The sequence below is a fragment of the Limulus polyphemus genome, unplaced genomic scaffold (genome assembly GCF_000517525.1).
Source record: "Limulus polyphemus unplaced genomic scaffold, Limulus_polyphemus-2.1.2 Scaffold6839, whole genome shotgun sequence".
In the NCBI taxonomy this organism is placed as follows: Eukaryota; Metazoa; Arthropoda; class Merostomata; order Xiphosura; family Limulidae; genus Limulus; species Limulus polyphemus.
The window spans coordinates 10,451-14,332 of NW_013672449.1; the positions used below are offsets into that span (position 1 = coordinate 10,451).

The 3,882-nt window shown below is 33.5% G+C and overlaps 1 protein-coding gene across 1 annotated transcript in view; it reads left to right on the forward strand.

Annotated features, from left to right (window-relative positions):
• The window catches only part of LOC106474114 (solute carrier family 25 member 46-like), a 17,067-nt gene that overhangs the window by 7,000 nt on the left and 6,185 nt on the right, over positions 1 to 3,882 (forward strand). The window contains exons 6-8 of the mRNA XM_013934805.2: positions 819 to 875; positions 1,660 to 1,717; positions 2,878 to 3,099. Coding sequence (XP_013790259.2) covers positions 819 to 875; positions 1,660 to 1,717; positions 2,878 to 3,099 — 337 coding nt within the window. The remainder of the gene's footprint in view (positions 1 to 818; positions 876 to 1,659; positions 1,718 to 2,877; positions 3,100 to 3,882) is intronic.

Genomic DNA, 3,882 nt, shown 5'->3' on the forward strand with positions numbered 1-3,882 from the left:
TTTTATTAGTTATGTTAGTGTTGCCAAGCGTTGTTTTACAGTTATCTCTTGAGATGTAGGTTGGCTGGTATAAAATAACTGTAGAAGTGTTTTAACTCATTTTTTTGTGAATTAATTTAGATATTAATAAATGTAACTTAAAATATAAACTATTCATTGTCAATTTGCCTATAGATAAATTCTATATCTTCCTGATAGTTGAAAACTTAACACTCGCATGACACTTTTCAGATGTATTTGTTTTTGACTGTCATGCTTTAACTTTTGGTGGCTCAGAAGTGAGTTTATAAAGCTAACATCCGTGGTTTGATTCTTCACAGATAGTCCAATGTGATTATTTCTCAGATCGTAATGTGTATTTTATCAGTTTCTATAGTGAACAATGAAATCTTTTAGATATATTTAAATCTTATAAGATTGACACTTGAAACCGTCGGTACTTGGTGAAACTCCATAATTACAGAATTGAGGAAAACAAGACAGTTGTACGTTTCACAAACACATCACTTATTGATGACCAGGTGATGATGCCTTTATTGGCAAAACCATGATCATTAATAAATGATGTGTTTGTGAAACGTACAATTGTTTTGTTTTTCCTCAATTCTGTAAATGTTATAAAGATGTAAATACATACTTTGTAAAAGTATTTAAAAAGTAACAGTTGTTAAAACCATGTTGTTCATAAAAAAATCTTTCTTAAAGCTTGGAAAGATGACTTAATATGGCTTGCAAAAACAAAGTTATGAACAATACCAGAATCATTGATGTAGATAATAAATTGAAACTAATTCTTTTAATTTTCTATTGAATTTCAGAGAAATAAACCAGTATAGCTCCTTAAAACACATATTTCAACATTTAGCCTTAAAATGGTGAGTATTATAAAGATGTTCCTTTTCTACTTCAGAAGAGTTGTATGTTACGGGAACTGTTTAAGATATAAATCTTGTGTGACGGCTTGGGATGTCCTTAAGTATATTTCATGTTTTTTTATTAAGAATTTTAAATATTTTATGTGATGTTTAAGAATAAAATTTTGCCCATATTCCATTAATATTTTTATCAAATAATATAGATTTAATAAGTTTAATAAACAGTTGATGTTGTTTAGAAATATCGGTGTAAAATAAATTTAACTTAAAATTTGTCTGTCTCGGAAATTTTTTTTAGCTGCCACAAACATGCATTATTGACGAGTATCCTACCAGTTGTCCTATTAATGTTCTTCACTGAACAAATAAACCAGTTATATTTTACTAACCAATTAAAGTAGCAGTTACTGGGTTTGTTAGATTTTACATAATGTGATGTAACTGGTTAATAACTGTCCATGTGTATTACTGTTTAAAACATTTAAATAAAAACACAGTGTTTATTTGTACACAGTTTAAAAACTTCTCTAAAAAGCTCTACGTGTTTTGACGTTGGTGCCGCACCATCTTTAAACTGTGCACAAGTAAGTGTTGTGTATTTGTTCAATTATTTGTGTTATGTTTGTTTATACCTGTAGTGCTATGTCAGATATCCCGATGAGTGTTTCCGTGCCTAGGTTGCTTTGATATAGACCATACTGATAACAGTGTTAGTAGATGGAGCGCAGAAACAATGTATACTTATATGTACTTATCTTTATCGTGGACTTTCTTTTTATTACAGCATCACTTATACTGTTCTTACTCCATTTTATTCTGCCAGTCTGGTTGAAACTGTTCAGGTATGTATTAGCAAAGTGAAATGTACATTTTTTTGTAATATAAAAGTATTTATTAGCTAGGTAATACTTCTGTTTTACTCAATCATGTTATTATCTATGGTTTTAAAAAATATGCCTTACTTTGTAGTTTTCAGATAAACATTTATAACAAGTCAGTTATTAATCTATATATATGTGTGTGTGTCCAATCTCAATCAAACTTTGTGGGATGATAGTCTGGAACAAGGGGCATGCTCACAACCCCCTCCACCACCCATTATTGCTGTTATTGCACATTTACTATCTTTGATGCAAGTTAACGTTAACTACATTCATAGATGGCGCCACATCTTTACATCAAAAATGACTATTGAACTTTCAATAACGAAACATACAGTGGGGGGGGGGCACCCAAATGTCATCTATATCTCAGAGAATGCACTAGCACTCTCTAAGAAGGAATGCAATGAAAAAAGTGGCTATCACCATTCCAATAATACATATATTCAGATAAAGTTTCTAGTCCAACAACTACCATAAGGCTGATACGAAGAGCCGTTTCATGAGTTATACCTACTTCCTACTTTGACCCATGACCTTAAAACTTCGGCCCATAAAACACATCTGTAGCCAATGATCGTCAAATAATTAATAATGTAAAACAATGTGGAAGGACATTAAGAACTGGGTGTTGAAAGTGGGTAACGGAAAGCACCCCTGTTGCCACTACTTTTGCTGGTACTTCTTCATACAAAGTCACCCTGACCATCACACAGTGTATACCATGTTTTAAGTATATATATCGTGAGTTCTTTTGGTGAGGTAATAATGAATACTGTAATATTATGTTATGTTATAAATAAATTGTATGAACGTTAGGATTTTTGTGTTGTTTATCATAGGATCCACCCAAACATTTTTTTTTAAGTTCATAGTCTGGACAAAGGCCAGGTACCTCAGCTGTTGTCTAAATAATGGAGCATTAATGTATGTGATTAAGCATTAGTGGATTATAAACAGATTTTCACATATTTATTTCATGCACATATATTTTTTTCTCGGTTATTAAAGGAGGCAGTCAAGATGTGTCATTTCACTGTCTAAAATGAAAACTTTAATTATCAGTGCATACTTTTTTAATGTATCTTACCATACAAGTGATTAACTGTTAATATTTTCAGAGTGATATTGCCAGTGAAAAACCTGGTGTGTTAGACACATTAAAGGAAGGGCTGTTTCGGCTCACCTGTTGGCGAAAACCACGAACTAATCGACTTATTCCAATTTGGATGCTTGTTGGTCCGTCAGTCCTACATGGTCTACTGCACTATGTTGTGTCTTCTGTTGTTCAGTCTCTTAGTAGTTGGTTCATTAACCTCAACATACAAAGAGAGAAGGAAAGGGTAAGCTAGTTAAAATCAGTAGTTGGTTCATTAACCTCAATAGCAGAGAGAGAGAGAGAAGGAGAGGGTATGCTGGTTAAAATCAGTAGTTGGTTCATTAACCTCAACATACAGAGAGAGAAGGAAAGGGTAAGCTAGTTAAAATCAGTAGTTGGTTCATTAATCTCAACATATAGAGAGAGAGAAGAAGAGGGTATGCTGGTTAAAATCAGTAGTTGGTTCATTAACCTCAATAGCAGAGAGAGAGAGAGAAGGAGAGGGTAAGCTGGTTAAAATCAATAGTTGGTTCATTAACCTCAATAGCAGAGAAAGAGAGGAGGAGAGGGTATGCTGGTTAAAATCAATAGTTGGTTCATTAACCTCAATGGCAGAGAGAGAGAGAAGGAGAGGGTAAGCTGGTTAAAATCAGTAGTTGGTTCATTAACCTCAATAGCAGAGAGAGAGAGAGAAGGAGAGGGTAAACTGGTTAAAATCAGTAGTTGGTTCATTAACCTCAACATAGAGAGAGAGAAGGAAAGGGTAAGCTAGTTAAAATCAGTAGTTGGTTCATTAACCTCAATAGCAGAGAGAGAGAGAGAAGGAGAGGGTAAGCTGGTTAAAATCAGTAGTTGGTTCATTAACCTCAATGGCAGAGAGAGAGAAGGAGAGAGTAAGCTGGTTAAAATCAGTAGTTGGTTCATTAACCTCAACATACAGAGAGAGAAGGAGAGGGTATGCTGGTTAAAATCAGTAGTTGGTTCATTAACCTCAATTATAGAGAGAGAGAAGGAGAGGGTAAGTTGA